The 26,476-nt window shown below is 48.0% G+C and overlaps 8 protein-coding genes across 12 annotated transcripts in view; 6 read left to right on the top strand and 2 right to left on the bottom strand.

Annotated features, from left to right (window-relative positions):
* LOC101758458 (two-component response regulator-like PRR37) overlaps positions 1-1,289 on the bottom strand; it is a 14,575-nt gene extending 13,286 nt beyond the window's left edge. Inside the window, exons 1-3 of one of the 2 annotated variants that reach the window (XM_004958755.4) lie at positions 1,151-1,289; positions 814-872; positions 15-471 (exon numbers count right to left, since the gene is read on the bottom strand). In XM_004958755.4, coding sequence (XP_004958812.1) covers positions 15-336 — 322 coding nt within the window. In that variant the 5' untranslated portion in view covers positions 337-471; positions 814-872; positions 1,151-1,289. The remainder of the gene's footprint in view (positions 1-14; positions 472-813; positions 873-1,150) is intronic. The other variant, XM_022824614.1, reaches the window with a different exon arrangement.
* Positions 1,290-6,099: 4,810 nt separating this feature from the next.
* LOC101754274 lies at positions 6,100-10,105 on the top strand. The gene is made up of 7 exons (XM_004958745.3): positions 6,100-6,606; positions 6,685-6,796; positions 7,753-7,915; positions 8,386-8,534; positions 8,620-8,771; positions 9,457-9,571; positions 9,661-10,105. The coding sequence occupies exons 1-7, from the start codon at positions 6,203-6,205 to the stop codon at positions 9,787-9,789; spliced, it is 1,224 nt and encodes a 407-aa protein (XP_004958802.1). The 5' UTR covers positions 6,100-6,202; the 3' UTR covers positions 9,790-10,105.
* Positions 10,106-10,116: 11 nt separating this feature from the next.
* Positions 10,117-26,432, top strand: LOC101756981 (phosphoinositide phospholipase C 2). 4 transcript variants are annotated; one of them, XM_022824577.1, is made up of 9 exons: positions 10,117-10,121; positions 17,124-17,128; positions 23,734-24,332; positions 24,497-24,632; positions 24,724-24,975; positions 25,069-25,319; positions 25,444-25,561; positions 25,648-25,881; positions 25,958-26,432. In XM_022824577.1, the coding sequence occupies exons 3-9, from the start codon at positions 23,809-23,811 to the stop codon at positions 26,249-26,251; spliced, it is 1,809 nt and encodes a 602-aa protein (XP_022680312.1). In that variant the 5' UTR covers positions 10,117-10,121; positions 17,124-17,128; positions 23,734-23,808; the 3' UTR covers positions 26,252-26,432. The 4 variants fall into 4 exon arrangements, with proteins under 4 accessions (XP_022680312.1, XP_022680311.1, XP_004958809.1 ...); XM_022824576.1 differs by lacking the exons at positions 10,117-10,121; positions 17,124-17,128 and adding an exon at positions 23,228-23,408 and having other exon boundaries at positions 23,536-24,332; XM_004958752.4 differs by lacking the exons at positions 10,117-10,121; positions 17,124-17,128 and having other exon boundaries at positions 23,296-24,332; positions 25,072-25,319.
* LOC101754668 (L-ascorbate peroxidase 2, cytosolic) lies at positions 10,656-13,635 on the top strand. The gene is made up of 9 exons (XM_004958747.2): positions 10,656-10,847; positions 10,921-11,095; positions 11,179-11,244; positions 12,034-12,082; positions 12,521-12,606; positions 12,694-12,773; positions 12,977-13,079; positions 13,164-13,222; positions 13,333-13,635. The coding sequence occupies exons 1-9, from the start codon at positions 10,729-10,731 to the stop codon at positions 13,346-13,348; spliced, it is 753 nt and encodes a 250-aa protein (XP_004958804.1). The 5' UTR covers positions 10,656-10,728; the 3' UTR covers positions 13,349-13,635.
* LOC101755353 (arogenate dehydratase/prephenate dehydratase 2, chloroplastic) lies at positions 13,937-16,459 on the top strand. The gene is made up of 11 exons (XM_004958748.3): positions 13,937-14,213; positions 14,283-14,344; positions 14,429-14,521; positions 14,609-14,809; positions 14,906-14,989; positions 15,063-15,158; positions 15,235-15,312; positions 15,391-15,480; positions 15,573-15,640; positions 15,762-15,843; positions 15,924-16,459. Exons 1-11 carry the CDS (start codon positions 14,039-14,041, stop codon positions 15,981-15,983), a joined length of 1,089 nt encoding a protein of 362 aa, XP_004958805.1. The 5' UTR covers positions 13,937-14,038; the 3' UTR covers positions 15,984-16,459.
* On the top strand, positions 16,744-18,459 carry LOC101755760 (probable sugar phosphate/phosphate translocator At3g11320). The gene is made up of 4 exons (XM_004958749.3): positions 16,744-17,363; positions 17,666-17,769; positions 17,847-18,075; positions 18,176-18,459. The coding sequence occupies exons 1-4, from the start codon at positions 16,905-16,907 to the stop codon at positions 18,323-18,325; spliced, it is 942 nt and encodes a 313-aa protein (XP_004958806.1). The 5' UTR covers positions 16,744-16,904; the 3' UTR covers positions 18,326-18,459.
* On the bottom strand, positions 19,115-21,427 carry LOC101756159. The gene is made up of 2 exons (XM_004958750.3): positions 19,523-21,427; positions 19,115-19,447 (listed from the first exon to the last, which is right to left on the bottom strand). The coding sequence occupies exon 1, from the start codon at positions 21,250-21,252 to the stop codon at positions 19,561-19,563; it is 1,692 nt and encodes a 563-aa protein (XP_004958807.1). The 5' UTR covers positions 21,253-21,427; the 3' UTR covers positions 19,115-19,447; positions 19,523-19,560.
* LOC101756565 (probable glucuronosyltransferase Os07g0694400) lies at positions 21,565-23,140 on the top strand. Its single transcript, XM_004958751.4, has 2 exons — positions 21,565-22,315; positions 22,448-23,140. Exons 1-2 carry the CDS (start codon positions 21,627-21,629, stop codon positions 22,794-22,796), a joined length of 1,038 nt encoding a protein of 345 aa, XP_004958808.3. The 5' UTR covers positions 21,565-21,626; the 3' UTR covers positions 22,797-23,140.
* Positions 26,433-26,476: the final 44 nt, after the last annotated feature.

Here is a 26,476-nt window from a genome sequence, read left to right as displayed (position 1 = left end):
TGGGATGAACAAACCTTCGTACATGCAGTGACGTAGCAGGGCACTGACCACCTGCCTGGTTGAATCATCACTCTCCACGAGCAAGACTTTGATAGTCTTCTTCTGGAGGAAGCGCTCCCAGCAGACCTGTTGCTGCTGCTGATTTTCCGTGTCACCCTGCTGCAGACCAGTGGTTGGCCCGCTGAGCAGGCCATCAGGGTCACTGCTCCTCAAGTCGCTGTCCCCTTGCTGGAGCCCATTGCCCTCAGCCACATCCACCGCGCTGTTCCCAAGCAGTCTGGCATCTCTTCTAACGGATTGTCCATCCACACCCGGTTGCTGATGGGTACCTCCCATCAGCCTGACTTGAAGAGGTAGACGAAAGTGGTGGGATTGATCCGAGGCAGGTCTTGAGTTAATGAATAGGTGGTCGAGCACATATTACGCTTGCATCGAAGAGCGCCTCGGTTGCATCCAACAACTCAGAAACCTCTGCACGCAAACAAGAAGGTGGTTGGTTATTATATATGTTGAGGAGACAGAAGGTAGGTTCAGAGAATGATGAGTGAGGAGTGGATGCAGACGATCTGGAGGGTATATATTTCCGTGGAGTGAAGAGCAAGCTCTTGCTACGCCATGTGCTAGTTTGATTTGCTGCGAGTGACACAACAATGCATGATCTTGTCTCAAAAGGAAAATTGCATGCTCGTTCAGAGTGCGCTGTCAGGATGCGGGAGAAACAGATTTGTGCTCGCTCCAATGGTGCCCAAGACAGCATAAGAGGAAAAGAAAGACAGACAGCAGGCGGAGCAGAGCTGAGCAGAGCTAGCATACCTTTGTATTGTAGGCGAGTCAGCAAATGGGAAATGGCAAGCTGAAGACAACTCAGCAAGCTGCAAGCAAACACAGGAACCCAAATAACACTAGAGATGGTTAGAGATGGATGAGCCGGCCGAAACTGACTTGAAACTAAACACGAAACTGAGCTATCTAGCAGCTACTCCCACCCAGTGCGACCGCCTGATCCCAACAGCACGCCGTAGCCAAGACAGTAGGATTTTGAAACCCAATGGGAAATCGCGTCGATTAATGATTGATAAAATCTATCTATGGATGGATGGGTGGATAGGTAGATTGGATCGGATATATGTGCGACCGGCAGGGGAGGTACCTTATGGCCGGCGGCCGAGTCGTCAGGAGACGGAGGGCGGAGGGGAAGGCAGTGGCATGGCGGTCGGAGGCGGAGGCGACGGCGGCGGCGGAGGAGGAGGAGTCGTGTTGGGAGGCGGGCGGGGAGCCGAAGAGATAGATATTGGGAGGGGGGCGGTGACGTGGAGCAAACGGAGGTGCTGGTGGCCCACCCCGAGATCCGACGAAATCAAAATCCGCGCGCTTCCCAGAGATCCGCGAGCGGATCACCCCACGTGGCCTCCCGGGCCCGCACGGCGGCCAACCTGCCTCGGCCAGCTCGGCCTGCCGGGCCCCATGCCATGTTGACATCGCTCGGCGCGCCGTTAACCCTCCTCCTCCTGCCCAACGGGCGCGATGGCGACGGCGGAATGGCAACACTCACCCTTGACAAGGCCCTATTCATCTGATTTACCTGCTCCTCCTCTCTTTTAATTTCTATAAGGCAACTAACCGAGACTTAGTCTTTAATTCGTAGGTTATACTATATATCTATTTGTTTATTAGAATTCCTTAATGAGAAACTTGATATCATATTATATTCATATTTGGAAAATCACTTCAGTCATCAAAGTACATACAACGTCGGGGATCATGTTGGGTACATTTTGAGAACCTAGAGAACACCATGCCTAGCAATATTTTGAGGCAATCATCAGCACGATATACACAGCTTGGAATATATGGAAGGAGCGAAAACATGAGGTTCTTCGAGAGGGAAGCTGAGCATCCACTGCGGATGGTAACATTGATCAAGGAGATGGAACTCCGAAAGCAAGCTAGCTTGTGGTAGGCGGGATGGGCTTTAGTCTTTCCATGTATTCAAGTGTCTACTTAGTTTTTCATATTGCATGAGTTCTATGTAATCAAACCCATGTAAACTTTCTTTTTACTTTAGAAAAAAAAACTATGTAAACTTTATGCAGCTTCTTGAATATATGATATAGCAGTGCTTCTACTGATTTTTTTATTTTTTTTTATTTTTAAAAAATAGCGATGTTTTGAAGTTAGCAATAATCGACACCTCGTCCAGCATATCCCAACAAATAACACCTCGGATGCTTCGCACAATGATTATATATGGAATTACTTGCCCAGGAGTTGCACCATTATCACACATCAAGTGCCTGGATGGCATTTTCCATTTGGCAGCTCAAAGAGAGGAAGAATGTTAATAGCTATCCTTTATTCAAAAAACAGTCAGCACATACTGCACGACTTTAGCCTGCACTGCAGAAGGGAATGTTTCTTGCAGAAAGAAAAACAACAGGCAATGCAAATGCCAAAGCAAGCAGCGTAAATTAAGCTCAATGCTGGTGTCTGTTTTCCAAAAAAAAAATTTAAATTTGTTTTTTCTTTTCTTTTCTTGCTCGATGGATTGGGGATTTGGAGGAAGAAAAACAAAAACAAAAGGAATTATACCTCTGACTATTATCTGTGCACCACCTTCCCCCATACTTTATGGCCACAAAGGTGTAGCATCCAAAGAGCCAACCACAGTCCAGATATATATTCGGGTACCCTACCATGTCCACCATGCATCTTCGTTCATCGTTCCGTCCATTCCATCTGTTCAAAGACAGTAACAAAAGCCAGCTGGAGAAGAGAATGCATGATGGACTTAGCGCACGACTCTTGGTGGAACTGGTCCATCGTTAACATAGCCTGGGATTCGTCAGCCATGGCAGGAGCAGGACAATGCTGCGTGCCATCAGAGATTCTGCAGGCACCATCCTGCTTTCTCTTATCCTTTGCTTGGTGTGGCTGAGGAGCAGTGCTTTTGTGCGCCTTCCTTTGCATCTTCTTTTGCTTTCTCTTGTGTGGTTTCAGGTGAATCCTTTTGCCTCCTCATGCTTTATCTTCCTTCCTCGTAGTGCTTTGGCCTTCAGTTGGACTTGGGGCAGCGAGCAACGGCCCATCCTCCATATTCCCCATCCTTCACACTTCACACTGATGCTTCATGCCTTTTTCTCAGCTTGCTTCACATGGCACTGGAGATCCGGAGGGCAATGCAATCTTCTCACATTTTCTGTTCAATAATCTTCCCACCTCTTCCCCGATTAAAATAAGTCCCGATGCAATTTTCTTTTTTTTAAAAAAATATATTTTTTGAAATGCAGCTGGAGGGCAAGAAAACTTGCTTCTTGTGATGTATGCAGTTGCAAGTAATCTTCTTGTTTTAGCGATGAGTACATACGAGAAAGGGCTCGCAAGTAAAGTAAGTCCAAGATTGACCGAAATCGGCCAATATGAGCCATGTATGTTGTGAGCAAGGATTTAAACTTCCGGTGACAATATACATTAATAGCCTGGGTAAACGGCCAATTAATCTCGTGACTTTGTGATGATAGTCAAAGTCTATGAACATTGCTTTCATAATCTGTAATATATGAAAGTATTTGGGGGAAGGAGGGAGTAGTATATATGTTTATCATATTTTTTTTTGCAAATCACTTTAATGAGTACATCAGAAAGATTGAGCCTACTATGAAAGCATAGCACTATTAATTCCTAAAATAAATTCATAAATGTGCGAGCACTCGTGCTAAATTGAGAACTTTCTAGATGGACAGGTTTCACCACAAGAAACCTAATCAGCTAAGCTATACTTTGCATGTTTATCATACAAATTGGAAATAAAGGAACATCAAGCCTCCAGTAAATGTGAACTGCTTCAGGAACATACTCTAAAAAATACATGGATTTTTACCTGTCTTTTACTGACCAAAAGGATGTTAATTAGTAGATAAACAGGTGGAATATTTGCATCCCCAAGTGGTTTAATCCAAAACCCCACAGTTACTGATCATTAAATTGGGAGCTCACTTCCCACTTGTAGTTGCAAGTTTTTTATTGTCTGTGTAGCTGTAAACCAAATTAAAAGATCCAGAATGGGTTGTGAACATAAATGTAGCTCAATTAGTTAAGTCTAAATAGCACATGTGCTTGTATTTTTTTAGATTTATTAGGTTTTCGCTATCACAATATAAGCTTTCCCTAATATTCCCGAGCATCAGCTGCATCCTTATCTCGGACGGAAAATGTTGTCCGCCCAGTGCCGTGCATGCACCTCGGCAGCAATATGCCAATATAGACAAAGCTACAGCAAAGTTTACATGGTGACGAATATTTCCTTAAAAACTACAAGGCTCCGACTCATCAAAAGGGAAAAAAGACTACAGTGCTCTAATGCACAAAGGTAAGTCCTAAATAACGTTAACGTCATCGTCATCCTATTTAGCTTCATTCAAAATCTCTCAAATCACAAAAAAAGGCATGCTTCAACTGAAGAAGGCACTTCAATTTTTCGCATCTGACCCAATTGCCGAGAATAATGCGCAGTCCAACCATGACCCTATTCTAGCTATCCCTCATTTTAATCAAGAGAAACGGCATCCCTCCAGTTGCATCACTGTTAACCAAAGGGATCAATATATAAACATGCTAAACAAGCTAGGGGCCAGAAAATTCACTGAGGTAAATAAGTTTATTACTATTTTTTGCGACACAATTTCAATGTCGCTAGATTTGTATTAATAAATATGGCTGTGATTTTTGGACCACATGGGGATATGAATGGAGTAATTCTCGGTCAAAGCATTTACCTATAACTCGATGAAATACACCTTGTAATTTGAAACGGGTAGTGCATATGAAAGTCTCATGAAAAGTTGTTGTAAGAAGAGTAAGAAAATACTAATGATGCGTTTAGGTTCCTTGCTGGGTTTTGCCTTGCCTGGTTGGGCAAGATTTTGCTTTGCCTCTTCTGCTATTGTAGTCTACTCCCATACGCACCGCTATCGTAGTCTACTCCCATGCCCCGACATGAACTAGTAAACGTGAGAGTGGGTCTTTAGAACCCTTTTCCCAGGAGCGGAGCTTCTCTATGGCCAAGGTAGGCCATGGCCCCTCTATTCAGAAATTTGCTTAAGAACAGCTCATTTTTTTTACCATTAGCTCTATTTTTCTCTCTTATTGCCCCCCCCCCCTCCGCGCCCTCAATTCATTGGCAAGCTCCGCCACTGCCTTTGCCTTTGTAATCCTACATCGAGAGAGGACTAATAAGATTTTGGAGAAGTACTCTCCACGACTTATCAAGTTCGTCACCATAACTCATCTCCCCGGCTGTTTGTACGACTTCGTCGTTTTCGCTGGCTGCTGTAATCTATTGTTAGAAGAACACATCTGCATTAGTCATGACTTCTCATCTACGCACACCCAGTTATCCAATTTTTCAATATATTTTATAAGATCATAATTAATTAATTAATTATATTGCTTGTGCTATCTAGAATTACATGCTATAGTTTGTATTAGACCATTCCTAATGCAAGTTTATATGAGTTTCGTATACATTTAATAAGTGGCACAACAACAAATTAGATAAACATGACACAATATTTATAAAGATGAAACTCGTCGCACACGGCTACCAATGCCTTGGAAACTGTCGGAAACTCTCATTGAGAGTATTTATGTTTCATTTCCACACATTTCATCAACTTTTAGTAGTCACTCGAGTGCAGCACTTAAATGCCTATAAAACAGTGAAAATAAAACCTTACATTGTGAGACATAATTTCATTCGTCAACTCAAATATCATTAGATGACATGGCTCTTGAAAACTGTGCAATAAAATTTTGTACTGAGAATAGCCTTAGTTATGTTTTATATTCGGTATTTAATGTTGTAATTGTCTAATTATTCGACAACCTATATATGCGTACATACTGCGGACGCAGAAGAGGATCAATTGGCTATGCATCGTGGAGGGTTCCAGTTCCACGTTCGATACCAGCATCCCTGAACTGGGCTGGCTTCTTTATTTGGGCTGGACCGCTCTTCTCTCTCGGCTACTGACGATGATGGGCCCCTGAAGTTGGACGTGAGCTTCAAGAAAGAAGACGGGCCCACTCACCCCGTCGTCGTCCACCTCCACCGGCTCCATTCCGCCTCCGCCTCCATTGCTTTGCTTGCAATTGCAATGTGGCGGAAGACTTGAGTGAGAGCTGAGTAGAGTACAGTAGGCCGACCATGGAGGTATCCTCGAGGCTCCAAAGCCTCCTGAGGCCCCTCCTCCGCCTCCCCTCCCGCACCACAGGCAGAGCCCTCCAAACCCTAGCCCTTCGCCCCCCGCCGCCTCCTCCCCGCGTCCCATCCTCCTTCCTCCTCCTCCGCCCGCGCCGCCTCCCGCCTCCCCATCCTGCCAGCGCCCCGTCGCGCCTCCTCCTCCGCCCCTTCGCCTCCGTCGCCCCGGTCCCCGGGAGGGACCACCTCGACTCCAAGGACCAGGGACCCCCGCCCGCACCCTTGCCCCCGCCGCCGCCGGAGGAGCTCGCCTCCGACGACGAGGCCTACTACCACGAGCACCTTCTCGAGGTAGCACAGGAGAACCAGACAAGGGTCGTCCCCGTCAAGGCGTTCTTCCTATGCACCAGGTATTGCAATTTCCCCTCTCCGCTAATCTGCTTGTTCCGGGCTCCGCGATGAACTGATGGTTGATGGGCCTCTCGCAGCATCGACCTGCGGAGCCTCCAGTCCCAGAATTCCTTCAATGTCATCCCACCCACATCGCGTGCCACCAACTACGTCGTCCTTAGATACTACGATGTCAAGGGAGACCCCGAGGTAGCTAACTAACCCAATCCTCCCTGCAGCCACATTTCCTTATCACGGTAGAATCAGCAGATGTTGAAGACATATTATGGTATGCAAAGCAAAATCTAATATTCGAACTGCAGGCTCTTGATGAATCTATTGTCTGGGAGATTTTTAAAACTGAAACCCCAAGAAAGCCTGTTCGGCTGGACTTATAAGCCGGGCTGAAACGGCTGATTTGTTGTGAGAGAAAAACACTGTTCAGTGGCTGATAAGCCAGCTGATAAGCTGAAGCGAACAGGCTGGCGGCTCTCTACATTTCCTTTATTCGCAACATTGAATTCGAAGTTTGATTGTTTGAAACACCGTGCCAGGCTGAATTTTACTGTTCCCTGACCAAAAGGAAGCTAATGTGTCCTGCTGTCTACATTTCCTTTACTTGCAATGTTGAATTCAAAGTTTGAAACACCGCGCCAGGCTGAATTTTACTGTTCCCTGCAGCCTTAGTGTCTGGTAGTGTAAATGGCCTTTTGGATGTTGTGCTTCATTTGTCATAGTGTAGTACCCCCACCCCCACCTGCCTGTATGCCTGTATATAATCATACATTCATAATTGTGCTCAGCCTTTGCAGAAGGCTATCTGAAAGCTCCATTCTTGATTTGCCTATGCTCACTGGAATTGCAAGTTAAGATGGAGTTGGGTCTGTCTTTTGTTGTTTCCTGACACAGCATTTCGGTAGCATATGATGATTGTCTTTGTATAATATGCTCATATCATGCTTCTGGAGAGCTCATCGTCTTGTATTTACCGTACAATGAGAACAATGCGAATAGTTTCAAGCAGATTATAGAATCATCGTTAGTCGTTGCATGATATACTTATTGCCTTTATTTTAAAGATCTTTGTCTATTTTTCAGAGATTGTCTGTTAAGGACCTGGCAGAGAGTAGATACTTACTGGATTTGTTATTATCATCATTTCACAGGGTTTTAAGTCTGGTGTCATAGATGAGAGCCATTGTCACTACATGGTCGTTTTCCAATATGGGTCCATCGTGCTGTTTAATGTTTCTGATCATGAAGCAGATGGATACCTAAACATTGTCGAGAAGCATGCATCAGGTTTACTTCCAGAGATGAGAAAGGATGGTAAGCCCAAGAACACTTACCCTGAAGGAGTAGAGTTTCCCGCTCTTTTATCTGCTTTGGATGGTATCATTATTTCCTTGCATCAGTACTATCCTAATAAAGTTAAATGGGGAGATACCATTATAAGTAAAATATATCTCATGGTATAAGAGGCATCTATAGAAGGTTATACTCTATTGTACGTCTATAGCATCCTTCAATCAACAACTGCAGACAAAAATATCCCATGATACCTGGAGTTACTGATTTGCAGATTGTGATACCCAAGGTTTATGGTAAGTTTTGTGACGAGAACTGTTCTTGACTTATATAGATATACAGAGGTTTACTGCCCCGCTGCATTACTTTGCAGAGAGCACTGTTCTTGATTTGTATTGTTGCTTCTTCTTTGGATCTATCATTGAGGGTGCTGTTGCGTCATCTAAACGTTAGCATGTCCGTGACACAACCTTAAAATCTTCCAACTGCAGATTATGCTGTTGTTGAGAAGCCTACCTTGGAGACATGGATGCAGGGTGGTCTTGACTATATTGTGCTTAGGGATCTGAGTATTGATGGAATCCGCACCATTGGAAGCGTTCTGGGTCAGAGTATTGCTCTTGACTACTATATCCGTCAAGTACGTATAAATATAATTCAGTAGCAGATGTCTTGTGAATTATGATTGTACGTTAAGAAATCTAACCAACTATCTTTGTTGATAGGTGGATGGAATGGTAGCTGAGTTCACAGATATCAATCGTGGAATGGAAAAAACTGGCACCTTCACTATGGAAAGGAAGAAGCTTTTCCAGCTCGTAGGGAAGGCCAACTCTAACTTGGCAGATGTTATTCTTAAGCTTGGACTCTTTGAGAGGTATGATAGCTTCATGCTGAGTAGTATTTGAGTTTTCCTAAATGCAAATAATCTATGAATATTCCTTGTTCCGTTCCCCTGACAATAAAGGCTAATATCCTTTCTTTGCCTTTTCAATTGTTTTGTTGCATGCAACATTTGACTGCCCTGTTGTTCTTTAAATTTACATGTGCATTCTCCTGCCAGAGAAGTTGATGTTGCATACTTGCATCCTGTAGTCAGACATGTACACTGGTGTCCATGAAACTGCTGCTTAGTGATATCAGAGACAAGCTTTTTCTTTATTTTTTAGTTTACCTTTAATTTTGTGTAAGTTTGTAAAGTAGGTGGAAAAAGACTGAGCTCGCATAATTGTTGTAAAGAATGAAACCAAATTACTAATTAAGCATTGCATGAATGTCAGAGGTAAAGTTTTCTCTGAAATTTGTTGTCTTGTAATATTGCGGGACACAAGGACGTGTTTCATTTGGCCTGCCTTTGGTGAGTTAAAAAAAGAAGATTACTAGTTCAGTTTCCATGTGAGATCTGAATTTGACTTGTCTGTTTCTTATAGTTTAATTTCTTTTTCCAGTTTTCTCCATGTTTTAATGCTACCTGCCATAGTTGTTGGGGTTCTTTGACATTGAGATGAACTCTTATGTTTATTTTTGAGCACACATTTACACTAGACCTCTGTGGGTTCCAGGTCAGACATAGCATGGAAAAACGCAAACTATGCTCAGATCTGGGAATACCTTCGAGATGAATATGAGCTGACCCAAAGATTTGGAAACCTTGACTTTAAGTTGAAATTTGTGGAGGTAAGGCTGGTGGTGTGATGCAGAATATTTGAAATTTGACTTTATGGTTGTGTGTCTCTGATGCGTGGTATATTTTTTGAAATTGGCAGCACAACATCAGGTTTCTTCAGGAGATCCTCCAGAACAGGAAGTCGGATTTCCTGGAATGGCTTATTATCATCCTGATCAGTGTGGAGATATTGATATCTGTTTATAACATCGTCCAGGAGCAGATGTAGCGGCTGTGTTACATCCTGAACACGGCAAAGGTGTTTTTGCGTTGCCCCAATGCCACTGGCAGCCTCAATCAATTTGTAAAGAAAGAGTACTAGATAGTGGATCCGATTGGGAATGGTAAACTTTGGCCACAAACACACACAGAGCATAGTCTCAAGGAGTCATTGCGTTTTTGAAAGTAGTAGAGTGAGTAGTTTGGGTGGTAAGTCGTGTTGGTTTGGTGACCGCGCATGCTGCCACTCACAGCTGAATGCCAATACCATGAGAGGCGTATGCAGGTGAAGAAGAAAACTAGGAAGTGGCTTTGGTGCTTTCTCTCGTCGTCTTGTCTCGTGTTGCCGATGCGGACCATGGATGATTTTGGCTGGGCAAACATTCAAGCAGGCTCTTAGCTTCAGGTGTAGCGCCTGCCTACTCGACCGTCAGCCATTCTTTTCTTTTCGAGAGGATGCATGATTAACTTTTTTTAGAGGAAAAAAAATGCATGATTAACTGGTAATCCGGCGGAGCGGCAAGAAAAATGCAGCAGGGGAGGAGGCCCAACCGACGTGGGCCAACTGGGCAAGGTCAATCGGGTGCCCCCACAACCACGCGGCACCTCTCCCCGGAGGAATCTCCGCGCACCTGCCGTGTTCACACACACCCCTTGTCCCAAATTACCGGAATGCCCGCCCCGGATGCTCTGACTGGATCTGGGGAAGGGGCGCAACAGGATCCGGGAAAGGGGCAGAACCGTCCGAGCAGGCCAGCACGCCGGTCCAGTGGGCCCCCTCCCGATCAGGGCCGCACGATCGGCCGCCCAACGGCCTCGATGTCGCTACTAGAAGCTTCCCCAGGTCTACGGGTATATAACGCGGCCAGGCCAGGCCATCCATTCCATTCCCCGGCCGTCTCCTTCCTCACCCCCCGTAGTCTCCTTCCTGCGCATCGTGACGTCAGCCATGGTGAAGGCCTACCCCACGGTCAGCGAGGACTACCTCAAGGCGATCGACAAGGCCAAGCGCAAGCTCCGCGGCCTCATCGCCGAGAAGAACTGCGCCCCGCTCATGCTCCGCCTCGCGTAAGCCGCCTCCCCCAACCGCCCCATTCCCCGATCTGGCTTGTGCTTCTCACCTCCCACTCACCCCTCGCAGCTGGCACTCCGCTGGCACCTTCGATGTCGGCACCAAGACAGGGGGCCCCTTCGGCACCATGAAGGACCCCGCCGAGCTGGCGCACGGAGCCAACGCTGGACTCGACATCGCCGTCAGGCTGCTCGAGCCCATCAAGGAGCAGTTCCCCACCATATCCTACGCTGACTTCTACCAGGTTACCTGCCCGCCCGCCCGCCTGCTCAGATTGCGGTTTCTATTCCAGATCGAGTAACAACTTTCCCTCTTACGGCGCTGCAGCTCGCCGGAGTCGTTGCCGTTGAGGTCACCGGCGGCCCTGATGTCCCCTTCCACCCAGGGAGGCAGGTCAGACATATTCCTTCTTCCTTTTATCATCACACAAATCGTGCTCCTGCCCAAACCCAACCCACCACGACCCAGAGATTTTGCTAGGGTTTAAGCAAGCAGACCTTATTCTCTGCCTACCAACTGCACCTGCGTAGTTGACATGCAGATGTGCGGGATTATTGTCTTTGTTCAAAAGCTCTGCATTCATGTGATGCTAATTATTTGCAATCCCTTATTATGTTGGTTGGTTGTACTGTTGATGGATTGGCAATTCCTAGATTAAGTGTCTACATCACATTCCTGTACTCTAGGGCCTAGATATGACATGTAAAAATTCTGGTGATGCTGTGTTGGTTTTGCCAAGCAAAATTGCCCTGATTACATTATCAGTGCATTTCATGAGAGAGCAGTAATCATAAGGTGATAATGGAGCCAATTGATCTTCTGCGTAGGCCCATATGCCTTTAAATGCAATTATTGCATGTTCGTTTCATGTATTGCTCATTCTACCGATGTAACAATTATTCACTGGCCCAGGTTCAAGCAGATAATAAGCATGCAATTAGTAATGAGCTACATCTCTTGTCTTATAACTTGTAAGATATTGTCGCCTAGGACTCTTGCCTTCCGTTAATAGTATTTGTATTTGTATTTGCTCGTTATCGACGTTACATGACCTCAAAAAAAAAGACGTTACATTATCTCCCATTGGGAATATGTTATTATGCATTGATTTAGACTTGCTGTTTCTTTACTTTATTTTTCATCTAGATGTGGATGTTGATGAAATCATTGTTTATTCTGTAGGACAAGCCTGAGCCTCCACCAGAAGGCCGCCTTCCTGATGCCACCCAAGGTACAGTTAGAAAATGCCTCTGATATTACTGAAATTCTGGCGTCATATTATGCTAATTGTATTCTATTGATGTGGAAAAGGTTTCAAAATAATTCCTTCCTTTTCAAATAGGACCATTTAGCAACTAGAGTTGCAGTAGCAAGTATTTGATTACGATTTCTTGCATTTTGTGATACAATTTTTTTAATCTGTTTTCATGTTGGGAGTCTTGTTCCACAGCGTTTGCGTGCTTCTGGGTGCATTATGTGGCATCCTTCTTTTGAAAAAACGAACACCTCAATTGATGTAAAATGCTTAAACATTATCTAACTTAAGTGTTCATGGATTGCCTTCTTTGTTGTGTCAAGGATGAAGTGAGAAAAAATTTGTTAATTATATTTGTCATCAATTGGTAGGAATGTGATAGATGGACTTACTGGTTGGGGTCTCTTGTATCAGGTTCGGACCACCTTAGGCAGGTGTTCTCCACACAGATGGGTTTGAGTGACCAGGACATTGTTGCGCTTTCTGGTGGTCACACTCTGGTTTGTTGAATTGTTTTATAGTCTCTGTATTTTTGTGCTAGAGAACTTAACAGGTTGTGCTTATGCATAATTGACTGTCACTTGTAGGGAAGATGCCACAAGGATAGGTCTGGCTTTGAGGGAGCCTGGACTTCCAACCCTTTGATCTTTGACAACTCGTACTTCAAGTAAGTGAGGTGTTTCTTTCAAAAGGAGACTCTTATTTCTAGTCGTTCCGTGTTTTGCTGCTTAAACTGAAAGTTAATTAGCTTTTTTTCCTTACTGGGAAAGTGAGGGCTCTATTGATTGAGTAATGGCCTTATTACAATCCTGGAGCACGAACTCCTTGACATAGGTGTTATTAAAGTTGTCTCCACGAAGTTATTGACAGGGAGCTCCTGAGTGGTGAGAAGGAAGGCCTTCTGCAGCTGCCAAGTGACAAAGCCCTCCTTTCTGACCCATCCTTCCGCCCCCTTGTTGAGAAATACGCAGCGGTATATATTTGATCCTTGCACCTTGTTGGAGATTTCAGCTCACCCTTGAAAGTTCTAACCTGGAATATTTTGCCCGGTTTGTAGGATGAGGACGCCTTCTTTGCTGACTATGCTGAGGCCCACCTGAAGCTTTCTGAATTGGGGTAAGTCGTGGTGGAAGGTCCAGGCCACGAAGAACGCTTGTTTGCTACTACTGTTTGAACACTAAGGCAGATGGCAGAGCAGTAATGTGGATATGTTTTCTTGATTGCAGATTTGCTGAGGCGTAAGGTGCTTCCAGCCAGACAAGGGAAAGGGGGTTACCATTCTGTCAATTTGGCACCCGAGACTGTTACGAACCAGAGAAGAGTGTGGTGGCTGTAATAAACATTGGTTCGGCCTTGTGAGGCAGACCATCTTTTGTGTGTTTCTGTGGAACGGTTAGCGTAATGTGATTTCTGAATTTTATTCAGCTGAGGGTGCAGTGTGTAATGTCATGGTTCTTTCCTTCCTTGGCCCAGCGTTTCATCTATCCATCTATTTATTAAGCGGGTGCCCCCTGCTCATCTATCTTTGATTGCCTGGACTGATGAATATCAGATTGTTTTTTGTTTGTTTGTTTGAGGATTAACGAGATTGGATTTTGGGTGCGGAGGGCAGGATTCGGAGTAAATTCAAATAAAAGCAGAGCGTCTCAAGATATGATTCACGACTTTTGACTTTCCGACGTACAAGATTTGACTAAAAATACTTATTTGTTCAAACATAAACATTCAGCTAATATAGCTGAAAAACACTTTCTGATTTGACTGAGGCCGAGTTTGGCCGGGCTCTTTATGCTCCTGCTCCTGTCACGGTAGCTTCCGTGAACACAGGTGCCGAGCCGAGGAAGAAGGCCCGGCCAGAGCTCCGAGCCACCAACCAACCCCACTTGCCTATTTCCGGAGTCCAAGAGAGCAGAGGTCAGACAGGAGTACAGGATGGTGGCCACGGCGTCCTCACCCCCGATCCCCCCCACGGGATGGGAAGGAGGAGCCCGCCGCCAGCCTCCCCGCACCCTCTCTATGCCCCTGCGCGCCAGCCGCCGCTCCATCTCCGCCTCCGCCACCGGCGATCTGCCCGTTCCGGCCGCCCGCGACCCGATCTCGCTGCCACGTAAGATCACCTCGCCTCTCTATGAACAATTGAATTCATGACGATGAAATGCGCGACTGAACCAAGCAGGGCCTCTCACCACCGCGGATCTCATGGAGCCGACTGGGGACGGGTTGAAGGTCGCCTACCAGGTCCGTCGCCAACCTCTTCATCCCTTTCTCCATCAATTAAGGATAGCTTTAGCATCACTGGAATTATTCATTACGAGTGTTTAGGGTTGCCCCGGAGCCTACAGCGAGGCGGCCGCCAGGAAGGCCTACCCGAGCTGTCACACCGTGCCCTGTGAGTACTTCGAGACCGCCTTCCAGGTACACACCCCTTGCTCATCTACTTACTTGAGGGTTCTGGCGTTCTGCTGCTGATGCGATCCAACCCGATCTTCTCTAACACCACAGGCCGTCGAAGGATGCGTTGCTGATCGGGCAGTATTACCTCTTGAGAACTCCTTAGGTGGTAGCATACATCGCAACTATGACCTTCTACTTCGACATAGGTTGCACATCGTTGGTGAGGTACGCCTTGCAGTTCACCATTGCTTGCTGGCAAATCCAGGAGTCAAGATTCAAAACTTGCGAAGCGCTATGAGCCATCCCCAAGTAATTAAGACCTTTCTCTTTTTTTCCCCTTTTATCTTTTTTCTTAAAGAAAAAAAACTAATGCTGCACTCTCTATGCATCAATTATTACAATTAGGCTCTTGCACAATGCGAACAAACACTCACCAAGTTAGGAATTGAGCATAGGGAAGCTGTTGATGATACGGCAGGCGCCGCAAAGGTACATTTTACCTGATACGCTGAATCTATTATCTGGATGTTAGTTAATTATTATTCGTACATGCCTTTTCTAGCTTATTGCGGAACAGAAGCTCCAAGACACTGGTGCAGTTGCTAGTTCATTAGCTGCTGAGCTTTATGGACTCAATATTCTAGCAGAAAACATCCAGGTACACTAAGTTTCCTACTGAATTTTTATGAGACCCTCCTTATTTTCTTGAAAGAGCGACCTAACTCCTTGTAAAGGATGACACAGACAATGTCACCCGTTTTATGATGCTGGCTCGAGAACCCATTATTCCTCGCACGGACAAGCCATTCAAGGTACGAGATGAAGGAAATCTTTGACGTGTTCATGATCCACTCTTTGGTAGTTTAATGATACAAATTGGTGATCTCCAGACTAGCATTGTCTTCTCTTTGGAAGAAGGACCTGGGCAACTCTTCAAAGCGCTTGCGGTGTTTGCTTTGCGGAAAATCAATCTCACAAAGGTATCTTTGAAATTTTCATTCCTAAACACTCTGATGGTTGGTTTTCCATTTTCCAAGAGAGAATTTATCAGTGCTGCAACGTTATTCTGCAGATGGAAAGCCGTCCACACAAGAAAAGGCCTCTACGTGTAGCTGATGACAATTGCTCTGCACCGCTGAAGTAGGAACTAATCTACTCACTAAAGTTTCTTTGAGAATACAGAATCTGAGATTTTTCTGTAAACTGCTTGTCTAGATATCCCCTCCCCTCATATCACCCTTTTTTCACACTGATGAGCCAGGCACTTTGACTACCTCTTCTATGTTGATATTGAGGCTTCGATGGCTGATCCAAATGCTCAAAATGCTCTTGGAAACTTGAAGGTATTGCTTTATCAGTTTTTATTTATGGCACTGTGGTAAGCAAGTGGTGAGTTGGTGACTCGGTTCATTTTGTTCCTCAGGAATTCGCCACTTTCCTAAGAGTTCTTGGGAGCTATCCTACAGATGTGAGTGAAGCTTGAATCGAACTACAAGCTTCCTGGCTGACAGCATAGTTGAGGAAGCTGTCCATTTTTTTAGGTAGCAGGGAAGAGATGTTATTGATTATGTTTTGCAAGTCCATTGGTGATTGTGGTTCGTACACCCGCTGGAATGTTCTTTTTAATCCTCTCTAGTTGCCGTGGAGAAAAGGAGAAGTGTTTTGTGGCACTGGACTGACTGCATGCTGCGAACAGCACAAAAGGAAGGTTCATTTGTGGTTGAAGTATCTCTCTATGGGGAAGGTCACCTCCAATTCTTGTATTTCATGTCAAGAACCAAGTGTCTTGATCTGTGAAACCTAACAGAAAAGGAAAAAAAATGATGTGTGATGACTGGAGCCACCTAGCTTTGATACAATAAGATAGCTGGAGAATGAATCGATCAAATTGTTGAGGATGCTACCGCGATGGTTAATGTTTATTGTTAATCATGTTATATTGTCACCTTTTGACAGAAAGTACTCCCTCCGTCCCTTAGGCAACAGATAAAAAGGTTTCATTCTTTGGGTTGCCACGGAACTCGTGCAGTGCAGGTTTTGTGCACCCACTTCCACGCAAAGAAGCTTTCAGATGATGGATGGATGGATCCATCTCTATGGTCTATGGATGATTTCTCATCCATCCATCCATAGACAGCATTAATAAAATCGAAAGAATAATACCATACTAAGTAATAACAGTAATAAATAAATAGATAAACAAAAGAAAATAAAGTAATAACGGCGAGCCCTTTGCTTTCTCTCTCCTCCACCTTCCTCCTCCCTGGCTCTCTTCTCCCTCCTCCGTCCCGGGTCCGGCCTCTCTTCTTCTTCTTCCCCCGCCCGCCCGGCGAACAATCTGCAAAACAACAGCAGGGCCCAAGTGCCGAACCGAACCCCCGGATCTGATAAAACAGGGTCGAGGATGACCGGCGGTGGCAAGGACGGCGGCAAGGGCCGGCTCTTCACGGTGGGCCTCGTCACGGCGTGGTACTCCTCCAACATCGGGGTGCTGCTGCTGAACAAGTACCTGCTGAGCAACTACGGGTTCAAGTACCCCATCTTCCTGACCATGTGCCACATGGGCGCCTGCTCCCTCTTCTCCTACGCCGCCATCGCCTGGCTCCGCCTCGTCCCCATGCAGCTCCCGCGCTCCCGCCTCCAGCTCGCCAAGATCGCCGCGCTCAGCCTCGTCTTCTGCGCCTCCGTCGTCTCCGGCAACATCTCCCTCCGCTACCTCCCCGTCTCCTTCAACCAGGCCGTCGGCGCCACCACCCCCTTCTTCACCGCCGTCTTCGCCTACCTCATCACCGTCAAGCGCGAGTCCTTGCTCACCTACCTCGCGCTCGTGCCCGTCGTCACCGGAGTCATCATCGCCAGCGGCGTAAGTTGGCATTCATTCAATCAATCAAATTATTACACGAGATGAGATCCCCAATTCCCGGATCTGTGCTTGATTTTCAATTCTCAAAAAAGATTGACCTGAATCGTGCAATTCTCACATCACTTTGATCGCATTGCATTGTTGGATGGACAATATGAGGAAACCATTCTGCCTGCCAATGCCATCATACACACATGCTTGCAACTGATGTAATAGAATCGTGCAGCTCTGATCATCATTCATCATCTCTAAAGCTGAGTCCGATCCTGAGTCGAATGACCTGGTCATCCTTGTGATTGCAGGGAGAGCCCAGCTTCAATCTGTTTGGGTTCATCATGTGCGTTGGAGCAACCGCCGCAAGGGCACTGAAGACAGTCCTGCAAGGGATTCTCATGTCTTCCGACGGGTAGGCAATCCACCACACCACCAGCTATCTATGTTCCCAACTTGCATGCTGTACTGAAGAAGCAACCCAACTCGCAGGGAGAAGATCAACTCCATGAACCTGCTCATGTACATGGCGCCAATCGCTGTTATTCTCCTGGTCCCTGCAACCATCTTCATGGAGGATAATGTCGTTGCCGTCACCATGGAACTGGCCAAGAAGGACTTCAACATCATCTGGTACCTGCTCTTCAACTCTTCCTTGGCCTACTTCGTGAATCTGACCAACTTCCTGGTGACAAAGCACACAAGCGCGTTAACCCTGCAGGTATGTGAATTCGTCCTTCCTTCTATTCAGTTGGTTTTATTGGTTAGGAAGGAAATGCATGCAATGCTGATGCTGAGAGCATGATATAATCCGGCTGCAGGTCCTGGGCAACGCAAAAGGTGCCGTTGCAGTTGTGATCTCCATCCTCATCTTCAAGAACCCCGTGTCTGTAACTGGGATGCTGGGCTACACGCTCACTGTCATAGGGGTGGTTCTTTACAGTGAAGCTAAGAAGCGCAGCAAGCAATGAAACCGGCAGCTCATCTTTGATGGATCAGCTAGTGCCAATAATACCTGTGTTCTTTTTTTTTTTGAAACGCCAATGGTATGGTGCGATCCACAGAAAAACAAAAGAAAAGAAATATAGTGATTCATTCTTTATTACGTGTTGTGGTTCCCGTATAGTAAAGCCCCCCTTTTCATTTTCTCCTCTATCTGCTCCAAACAGTGCAATACGCGCGCCAATTTCATCCATGCATAAATACGATGCAGTAATTGTCAGGATGTTTACATTTGCACAACAATCTCGAGATAAAAATGAACGTCAAACAACGTCGCAACACAACACGCATCAAAAGCATGGTTGGTCACACTGCTGTAGGCCTGACTTCACCTTCCTGTACGTGTCCAAATTCCTTGCAGAATGCAGCAAAACTGACGTACATAAACAAAGTCACCTTCTTGCCAACTTGCAGAATGGCAATGCACAGCAAGCAGTTGACCCATAAGACAGACACATTCAATAAATCAAGCATATACATTAAATTGGTAAATCGGACCTGTGGCTTCACAACGCTCAATGGCAGCACAACAAGAACACTTATCTTAAAAAAGAAGCACGCCCCTGAATAGTGCCTCTTTTAAGCGTGTGCACTCCCACCCGTATCCATTGTGCATATGCACTTGCATAGTAACATATCAGATATGCTTCAGCTCGCTCATCATGGAAACTCCAGAGCTACTTAACTAGCCTTGCACAATCAATAAGTAGCTGCTACTAAGGCACATAACGCACAATACTCTATGGGGATTAAAGCGATTAAGAGCCAGAAAAGGAAGCATATGCTGAAAAACAACATAATAGAGAGATCCACAGCTGTGCAATTACTAGGCAATACAAAAAGGATAAGGTGCTAACATAGAAGGAGGCGCATCACGCTACATGATTTACTCTACCATCTAATGATTTAACATAAACTATTAACTCCGATACCAAGCACACAACCAGTCACCTGGACGCATGCAACAGCAGAAAGCCTAAAACTTGCTCAGCCAACTCAGTGACTAATGTGACCTGGTCAGTGAGCGATCCTAACTCTAAGTCATGGACACCAATTAATGCTCCATTGCTCCAACCTTCATGGTGCATTTCCTGAATTCACCATATGAGAATTCGATAAGCAAATGAATCAGGAAATAAAGTTGGCATCGGTCAAACAACATGTACCTCTGAAATCGCAACATATCAAGTTCAGACTGCAGCACTTAAGAAACCTGAGGCGCAGATGGCATGCATTGAATTTCATATGTGACAAGCGATGGGCCAAATGCGCTATACTTTCCCGGACTGCTAAATGCCCGCTCTGCGTCAGCACGCTTAGAGAAAACTACTTTTGCAATCTTGGACTTCTTAGTGATCTCAGTCTCACCCTCCACGATAGGTCCATGTATGCGGAATATGCTGTTGATGTCATCCACAGAAGGAATAGCTTCTGGACTACTAAAATGTAAAATCAAGGCTGCTGGGCCATCTGCAGAAGGATCTGCAGAAGCCGGACTTTTTGCATCTGCGGGAGGATCTGCAGAGGCCCGATCCTGAGGTGTCTCCTCCTGCTTCATCTTCTTATTGGCACTCCTGTTGGTGTTCTGGGAGGGCCGCTTCCTTTTGCGACCTTCATAATCACTATCTCCGTCATCGAAATCGCTGATGATGATATCACACCAATACGAATCTTCTGCCTTCCTAGCTGAGTACAAGCTCCCCGCGGACTTTCTCCGGCCCCTCTGACCATCCGCAGCCATCAGTTCGTTATCGTTGTCGGCTTCTGCCTTTGTAGCTGGGCCCAAGCTCCCAGCCGACTTTTTCCTACCCTTCTTGCAACCGAAAGTGTCGAGCAGCTCTTTATCTTGGTAAACGCTCGGCGCTTCGTTGTCCTTGTGCTTTGAGAAGAAGCTAACAATGAGAGGAACAGAGTCGTAACTGGCGTTGACAGGATCAGCAGCAACCGACAAGAGTTGCAGAAGCATGTCAGCGGCTGACGGATACTCCAGTTTGTCCTCCATCTCCTCATCCTTGAGCCGCGTGTCCCTGCAGGCATCAGTTTTCCTAGGCCTCCCTCGAGGCCTCCCGCGCGGCGCACCACTGCCCCTGCCCCTGGAGCCCCTCTTGCGGTCGATGTCGAGGTCTGATTCGGAGTCGGTGGCCCCCTTCTTCCTAGGGTCCCAGTCCTCGTCGGAGTCGTCCTCCTTGACGGCTTCCTCCTTCCTCTTCCTGCCCCTCCTGCTGGAGGGGGCCTCATTCCTGGTGGTGGTGGTGGTGGATTTAGGAGGAGGATGGATAGGAGTGAGGGGGAGCAGGCCGAGTTCCAAGGTGTAGTGAGGAGGGTCCGGCAGCGCCCTGAAGGCGTCGAATGCTCTGAGATGCGCCTTGGCGATGGCCGCCTGCACCCTGTTGGTGAAGCCCATGCGGTCGGCTGCGAGGTCGTGGAGCGAGGCGAGGAAATCGGCGGGGACGAAGGGGCGGGCGGGGGTGGCGAGGGCGGCCTCGACGCGGAGGGAGAACTCGTCGAGGGAGGCCTCGACGGCTGCGTCGAAGTCGTCGCCGCCGTCGTCGTAGAGCTCGGCGACGGGGAAGTAGGGCTCGTAGGGCCTGAGCTCGGCGGCGTCGCACCAGGCGAAGGCCTTGTCCCCGAAGTAGGAGACGAGGAGCTGGCCGTCGTGGCCGGTGCCGTTGCCGCCGGCGGAGTAGACGAGGCCGGGCCAGGCTGCGTGGTTGAGCTTCTTGCCCCAGACCATGTCGCCCGGCGCGAAGCCACCGACCCTGGGGGCGTCGGGATCCGGAGGGCGCGGGCGGGCGGGGGCCGGGGGATTCTTGCGGGGGCGGCCGCGGCCGCGCTTGGGCGGAGGAGCCAGGTCGGAGGAGGCGTTGTTGTTGAGGTCGATGTGGGCGCCGGACATGGTGGCTAGCGGTAGGGTTAGGGTTTGCTCGGCTCGATTTGGGGATGGAATGGAATGGGATGGGAGTGGAGCCTGGCCTGGCCTGGAGAGTGGGGAGGCGACACCGCCCGCCGCCGCCGAGACGAGCGAGAGAGATGGGGGGAGAGCGCGCGCTGAAACGGGCCGAGGCCGACGGACGAACGCAGCCCAGTTCAGTTATACGGGCCAAATGCAATCCAATCATGACCGACTGGCCCAGTCGAGCAGCGATGCATGTGCGTGTACAGTTTGCCATCAATGAAACGAGGACGACCTGTCGTCGTCATGCATCCACATCCCCATCCCGGCCGATCCTCATTTTATCAGTCCACTTCCACTGGCACACTAGCTCCGCCATGGCGTCGCCGAAGCACAATCCGACGACTTGCAAGCAGATCAAAAAGAAGCAGCGGCCGCTGGTGCTGCGGCGCGCGATGCTGCATTCCTGCGCGTGCTTCCTGGTGGGCCTGGTGACCGGCCTCGCCCCTTCCGACTGGGCCGACGCCGCCTCCCGCGCCGCCGCCGACGCCAACACGAACCTACTCTCGAGGGCGGCCCGCGCCATGAACCACACGGAGGCGCTGCTCACGACGCACTACCAGCTGCTCTACCAGCAGCCGCCTCAGCAGCAGCAGCAGGGGCAGGAGCAGCAGCAGCGCCAGGTGCAGGTGGTTGTCATCGTCATCACGACGACGGCGGGCTTTTCGTCGTCGGATCGCGAGCGTCGGTCGGCGGGTCTGACGCGCACGGCGCACGCGCTCCGGCTGGCGTCTCCCCCCGTGGTGTGGCTGGTGGTGGAGGCCGCGCGGGAGGCGGCTCCCACGGCGGCCCTGCTCCGGCGCACGGGGGTGCTCTACCGCCACCTCACCTACGCCGACAACTTCACCTCCTCCGACTCCGACGACGCCTGGGAGGAGGAGCGCCACCACCAGCGGAACGTCGCGCTGGCCCACATCGAGCAGCACCGCCTGCGCGGCGTCGTGATCTTCGCGGGGCTCGCCGACGTCTACGACATACGCCTCCTCGAGAACCTCCGCCACATAAGGTACAAACCCTGCTGCCTAGCTTACTGTTGGATGAATTGTCGGTGGTGTGTCGGCAGAGCAGCATGGACCAGGATAGATCTACTATGGCCGGGCAATAATGGATGCATGAATGATTGGGCATCGCATCGCAGGACCCTGGGTGCGTGGGCCGTGGCCACAGTGTGGCAGCAGCAGAGGAGGGTGGCCGTGGAAGGGCCCGTCTGCGTCCGCAACACCACCACCGCCGCCGCCGCCGCCTGGTTCTCCTCTTCCACCAGCAGCACGTCGGACTCCGTCCACGGCTTCGCCTTCGCCAGCCACCTTCTCTGGGACCCTGCCAGGTGGGACCGCTTCCCTACCTCGGAGCCCGACCAATCGCAGGACTCCATCAAGTTTGTGCAACGCTTGCTGGTCGAGGACTACAACGAAACGATCCCTGCTGGCTGTTCATCACCGACGATCATGGCATGGCGTCTCGTCGACACTACGCTGCTGCTCTAGCATGCATCATCCTTCTTTCAGATATATGCATGCACCACCGTCCACTGCAAACTATGGCAGCTTATTATTAAGTAGTTCCCTAGCTAGATCCACATATACGAGCTCGAGCTAGCAGCGAGCTCGATCAATCATCTAGGAAGATAATTAAAAAAACCCTGCATAATTACACACTACTGTATTAATTAATAATGATGTACCCTGCAATATATATGCATGATTTTTATAAATATGTTGGATGAAATACGTTCCAAAATGTATGTTGTATTTTGCTTTTCTAGGTACATAGATTGTCCTGTAACCCTACTACTACTACATTGTTTGAATATAATAGGTGTGTTTTTGCTGGCCATTCTCCTACAAATTAATAAATAGACTATATATATGCATAAGCTAAAATAAAAGGTGAGGATATAAATTACTTCAAATTGGTTATGCTTATATATATCATGCATGTTGGAAATGATTTCGGTTCCAGATTTGCAATATATGGTTGGTTGTGCCAGGGCAAGCGGAATTGAAGCAGCTAATGGATGCTGCTGGTGCCTTCCTTTGGATGGTGATGCATATTATTCATTATGATGTCGACGGACAACTGAGTCGCATCAAGGCAACGTACCTCTTCTTTTCTTGCCCTCCCTCCATCCTAGCTTTTGCATGGTTTTTGCTTTTCTTTTTGTCCTGTCCATCCAAGTGATTTCTTATTTAGAAACTGACTTGTATCTGTCTCCTTTTTAATCAGCACAAAAACACAAGTAGTAGAACAACACAAGTGCATTGTGGATTTGTGCAGACTCAAAATGGTAAAGAAAAAGGAAGCTTTGAAGAGAAAATAAAGAAAGAGGAGGGGAAAAGGACGGTTTGGTAGTTACTACTCCTTATAGCGCTGAGTCAGACGCGTCCCCTCCCGTCCCCTTCCCTTCCCTTCCCTTCCCCCGCTTCTCCTCCCAGGCTCCAGCCTCCAGGCCTCCTCCCCCATCAAGTCAAGAACAAGGAAAGCTGCAGGCACGCAATCATGGGCACCACCTACAAGTGCTGCCTCATCTTCAAGCGCCGCTTCCAGTCCCGGGACGCCGCCCCGCCCGACGATGTCCGCGCCCTCTTCAACCTCCACTCCGGCGGCGGGACCCACATGGGCGCCGACGGCCTGCGCCGCTACCTCGACGCCACGGAGGACGCGCTGGACGACGGCGAGGTCGACCGCCTGCTCGACCAGATCCGTATCCAGCAGCAGCAGGGCCGCGCCCGCCTCCCCCGCCTCTCCCGCCCGCTGCTCGCGCTCGACGACTTCCACCGCTACCTCTTCTCCCACGACCTCAACCCGCCCATCCGACGCCCGCAGGTGCACCACGACATGTCCCACCCGCTCTCCCACTACTTCATCTACACGGGCCACAACTCCTACCTCACCGGCAACCAGCTCAGCAGCGACTGCAGCGACGTCCCCATCATCAAGGCGCTGCAGAGGGGGGTGAGGGTCATAGAGCTCGACATGTGGCCAAATTCAGCAAAGGACGACATCAACATCCTACACGGCAGGCATGTGGCCTTTTATTTTATCTCCCTAGCTATCCACATTGTTACTCTTGACGACGATGCTCTTGCTGCTAACAATGCAAGTTGTTGCTCTTGTTTCAACAGAATAATGCTTATGCTAACTTACACTTTTCCTCTCCCTTCTGCACACATATATAACAATATAGGACATTGACCACCCCAGTTTCACTCATCAAATGCCTGCGGTCCATCAAAGAATATGCCTTTGTGGCGTCCCCCTATCCTGTCATCATAACGCTCGAAGACCACCTTCCGGCTGACCTCCAGGCAAAAGTTGCCGAGGTACCCAATTGTGTTGCGTCTTCCCTGACTGCTTGTTGCGCTTCTCTAACTTAACATGTGCCTTTTGGAAACCAACCCTGTTAATTATTAGATGGTCCTTGAAGTATTTGGCAACACACTCTTCTACCCCGGAACCGATCATTTCAAAGAATTCCCATCACCTGAAGAGCTCAAGGGCCGCGTCCTCCTCTCCACCAAGCCCCCCAAGGAGTACCTTGAAGCCAAGGTTGGCACCATGAAAGAGGGTGACGCTGACCCACATCCTGGCAAAGGAGCTGCTGATGATGCCGCGTGGGGAAAAGAAGTACCGGATTTTCAGACTGAGATTCAGTCTGCTAATAAGGTATTGTCTATTCTATCGCCTTCCTTTCCTTCGCACTATGCAATCAATCAGTTGTGCGAGATTTCACCTACAGACAACTGTGGTTCCCTCTAGCAGCATGATGATGATGGCTCAGATCACCAAAGAGATGACGAAGAGGACGACGACGACGATGACGACGAGGAACAGATAATGCATCCTCATTCAGCTCCACAGTATAAACAGCTTATTACTATTAGAGCAGGGAAGCCAAAAGGCTCTCTGGCTGCTGCCTTGAACAGTGATCCAGATAAAGTTAGGCGTCTCAGTTTGAGCGAGCAACAACTTGCCAAACTGGCAGAGGATCATGGAACTGAAATTGTGAGGTATGCATAAAATAACTACTCTTACTAGCACCTTCCCCTCTTTGTATTTTAACAGCGGCGGTAGAAAGAGGGAGAGATCAAGATACCATATTCCTGCATGCACTGAACTCGTGTTACTAAATAGGTTCACACAGAGAAACATATTGAGGATATACCCCAAGGGAACTCGTGTTACTTCATCCAACTACAACCCATTTCTTGGTTGGGTGCATGGTGCTCAAATGGTGGCCTTCAATATGCAGGTATATTTTCTCCTTCTGAGCTGTTAATCCAAGTTCGAGAGGCTGCTTACACTTGTCGTAACAACAATCCGATTTTCTTTCTTCAGGGATACGGAAGAGCCCTTTGGCTAATGCATGGATTTTATAAAGCCAATGGTGGGTGTGGTTATGTGAAGAAACCAGATTTCTTGATGCAGACAGAACCAGAAGTGTTTGACCCAAGGGAACGCCAACCTGTGAAGAAAACCTTGAAGGTCAAGGTGTACCTGGGTGATGGGTGGCGGATGGACTTTAAGCAGACACACTTTGATCAGTATTCTCCTCCAGATTTCTATGCGCGGGTATGTATGCATATAGAATTAACTCAGGTTCAATTGGGCAACAGCTTAGTACTCGTCCACTGGTATGGTATGGTAGGTTGGCATAGCTGGAGTCCCAGCAGACTCGATGATGAAGAAGACCAGGGCGATCGAGGATAACTGGGTGCCAGTATGGGAGGAGGAGTTCACCTTCCCCCTGACCGTCCCGGAGATCGCTCTGCTACGGGTGGAGGTGCACGAGTACGACATGTCGGAGAAGGACGACTTCGGAGGGCAGACGGTGCTGCCGGTGTCGGAGCTGCGGCCGGGGATCCGGGCGGTGGCGCTCTTCGACCGCAAGGGAAACCAGTACAACCACGTGAAGCTTCTCATGCGCTTCGAGTTTGTCTAGTCTGAGTGCCGACGCCCTTTCTGTTTGCATTATATGTTTAATTTGTGTGAATATGCATAAGTGATTCTGGGAGTTGAGTGTGCTCTCTCATCGTTTCTTTGTACATAGATTGGAATTGGAATTGGATTGTATGGTTGTTCTGAATCCAGGACGCTGATCGATCACTAATACCTATTGCGTTGATCCTTGATCCCATGGGAATCCAGTAAAAGGAAATCACTTGCA

Source organism: Setaria italica, chromosome II, assembly GCF_000263155.2.
Source record: "Setaria italica strain Yugu1 chromosome II, Setaria_italica_v2.0, whole genome shotgun sequence".
Taxonomy (NCBI): domain Eukaryota; kingdom Viridiplantae; phylum Streptophyta; class Magnoliopsida; order Poales; family Poaceae; genus Setaria; species Setaria italica.
The sequence above is the reverse complement of the archived record's forward strand: the minus strand, read 5'-3'. Positions and strand labels throughout refer to the sequence as shown.

What these genes read in the sequence shown, in the direction of transcription:
- LOC101754274 (XM_004958745.3), top strand. Translation starts at nt 6,203, where the DNA reads ATGGAGGTATCCTCGAGGCTCCAAAGCCTCCTGAGGCCCCTCCTCCGC. An exon ending in GCGTTCTTCCTATGCACCAG is followed by an intron (nt 6,607 to 6,684) that starts GTATTGCAATTT and finishes GGCCTCTCGCAG; the next exon opens with CATCGACCTGCGGAGCCTCC. An exon ending in AAGCTTGGACTCTTTGAGAG is followed by an intron (nt 8,772 to 9,456) that starts GTATGATAGCTT and finishes TGTGGGTTCCAG; the next exon opens with GTCAGACATAGCATGGAAAA.
- LOC101754668 (XM_004958747.2), top strand. Translation starts at nt 10,729, where the DNA reads ATGGTGAAGGCCTACCCCACGGTCAGCGAGGACTACCTCAAGGCGATC. An exon ending in CCTACGCTGACTTCTACCAG is followed by an intron (nt 11,096 to 11,178) that starts GTTACCTGCCCG and finishes ACGGCGCTGCAG; the next exon opens with CTCGCCGGAGTCGTTGCCGT. An exon ending in TTTCTGGTGGTCACACTCTG is followed by an intron (nt 12,607 to 12,693) that starts GTTTGTTGAATT and finishes TGTCACTTGTAG; the next exon opens with GGAAGATGCCACAAGGATAG.
- LOC101755353 (XM_004958748.3), top strand. Translation starts at nt 14,039, where the DNA reads ATGGTGGCCACGGCGTCCTCACCCCCGATCCCCCCCACGGGATGGGAA. An exon ending in GCACGGACAAGCCATTCAAG is followed by an intron (nt 15,313 to 15,390) that starts GTACGAGATGAA and finishes GGTGATCTCCAG; the next exon opens with ACTAGCATTGTCTTCTCTTT. An exon ending in AATTGCTCTGCACCGCTGAA is followed by an intron (nt 15,641 to 15,761) that starts GTAGGAACTAAT and finishes CTGATGAGCCAG; the next exon opens with GCACTTTGACTACCTCTTCT.
- LOC101755760 (XM_004958749.3), top strand. Translation starts at nt 16,905, where the DNA reads ATGACCGGCGGTGGCAAGGACGGCGGCAAGGGCCGGCTCTTCACGGTG. An exon ending in GAGTCATCATCGCCAGCGGC is followed by an intron (nt 17,364 to 17,665) that starts GTAAGTTGGCAT and finishes TTGTGATTGCAG; the next exon opens with GGAGAGCCCAGCTTCAATCT. An exon ending in ATTCTCATGTCTTCCGACGG is followed by an intron (nt 17,770 to 17,846) that starts GTAGGCAATCCA and finishes CCCAACTCGCAG; the next exon opens with GGAGAAGATCAACTCCATGA.
- LOC101756159 (XM_004958750.3), bottom strand. Translation starts at nt 21,252, where the DNA reads ATGTCCGGCGCCCACATCGACCTCAACAACAACGCCTCCTCCGACCTG.
- LOC101756565 (XM_004958751.4), top strand. Translation starts at nt 21,627, where the DNA reads ATGGCGTCGCCGAAGCACAATCCGACGACTTGCAAGCAGATCAAAAAG. An exon ending in GAGAACCTCCGCCACATAAG is followed by an intron (nt 22,316 to 22,447) that starts GTACAAACCCTG and finishes ATCGCATCGCAG; the next exon opens with GACCCTGGGTGCGTGGGCCG.
- LOC101756981 (XM_022824577.1), top strand. Translation starts at nt 23,809, where the DNA reads ATGGGCACCACCTACAAGTGCTGCCTCATCTTCAAGCGCCGCTTCCAG. An exon ending in TCCAGGCAAAAGTTGCCGAG is followed by an intron (nt 24,633 to 24,723) that starts GTACCCAATTGT and finishes GTTAATTATTAG; the next exon opens with ATGGTCCTTGAAGTATTTGG. An exon ending in CATGGAACTGAAATTGTGAG is followed by an intron (nt 25,320 to 25,443) that starts GTATGCATAAAA and finishes GTTACTAAATAG; the next exon opens with GTTCACACAGAGAAACATAT.